General features: G+C 50.1%; 1 protein-coding gene across 1 annotated transcript in view; it reads right to left on the reverse strand.

Annotated features, from left to right (window-relative positions):
- LOC105808845 (liver carboxylesterase 1-like) overlaps positions 1-1,110 on the reverse strand; it is a 61,853-nt gene that overhangs the window by 11,601 nt on the left and 49,142 nt on the right. The window contains exons 6-7 of the mRNA XM_012642604.1: positions 726-777; positions 35-139 (exon numbers count right to left, since the gene is read on the reverse strand). Of these exons, the coding sequence (XP_012498058.1) occupies positions 35-139; positions 726-777 (157 nt within the window). The remainder of the gene's footprint in view (positions 1-34; positions 140-725; positions 778-1,110) is intronic.

The following is a 1,110-nucleotide window of genomic DNA, read 5'->3' on the forward strand; positions in this document are numbered from 1 at the left end:
TACAGGCTGGGGGCACTAGCAGGGACCCACCTACCATTTTCAGGGTGGCCTCCAAGAGCTCCTCCTCTGTCTTCTGGCGCAGGCAGTGAACCATGACAGCCGAGGTGGTGGTTTTACACCCAGCAGTGACGGCAACTTTCTGCAAAGATCACAGGCAGCAAGAGTTCAAGAGCGACGTCCCTTCGCTCCGTCAAGGTAGAAGATGTGTTCTGTCCCCAGCCCAGTGTGTGAGGCTGCAGGGGGAACAGAAAGTACTCTAGACCAGATGGGTGGGCTCTGGGCCCACAGAGTGCTGCCTCTGTGCCTGATCTGAGTTGTGACATGAGTCATAATTACACACTCCCTCTGTCTGTTATCTTCTCTCTGTTAAAATGGGTGCAATGATCTCAAAGCTGGATGTGTGGTGTGGAGGGGGGTGTAAGAGCATGGACCCCAGTACCACTGTCTGGTTTGAAGCCCAGCTCCTGCATGTACTGGCCACTTGGCCTCAGGAAAACCACTTGCATTCTTTGAGCCTCAGTTTCTCCACCCTTCAATGGGCACAATGATGATCTCACCCACCTTAAGAGCTAATACATGGGCAGAGCGTAGGAGGCTGCCGTGTCTCCCACACACTGAAACACGTGCAGAACTGCAGGAGGCCTGGGTGAGGTGACTCGCACCAAGGAACTTCAGAAAGTACCGAATGGGACTTAAACGGGAGCCTAAAGGCAAGCAGCGCGCACCCATCCTGAGCGTGGACGGTGCTTCTCAGTGAGTGAGGCGTCTACGGCACAGCTAAGAGTTTCCACGTGCACAGTCACGTGCTGGAGTCTTGAGCACCAGCCAGACGCGACTCTCCAGGGCAGGGCTCAGACGTTTTCATCAAATGGAGAAATAGAAAATATCTGTGCTTTTGTGGGCCATGTGATCTGTGTCGCAATTTCTAAACTCTGCAGTCAGAGTTAAATAAATGGGTGTCGCTGTGTTGCAATAAAACTCCACTTACAGACACTGAAATCTGACCTCATATCATTTTCATGGATTGTGAAATATTATTTTTCTTTTGTTTGGTTTCCATTGATTAAAAATTAAAGAAAAATCATTCTTAGCTAAAAGGTCATACTTACC

Source organism: Propithecus coquereli, unplaced genomic scaffold (genome assembly GCF_000956105.1).
Source record: "Propithecus coquereli isolate 6110/MARCELLA unplaced genomic scaffold, Pcoq_1.0 Scaffold180, whole genome shotgun sequence".
NCBI classification, from domain to species: domain Eukaryota; kingdom Metazoa; phylum Chordata; class Mammalia; order Primates; family Indriidae; genus Propithecus; species Propithecus coquereli.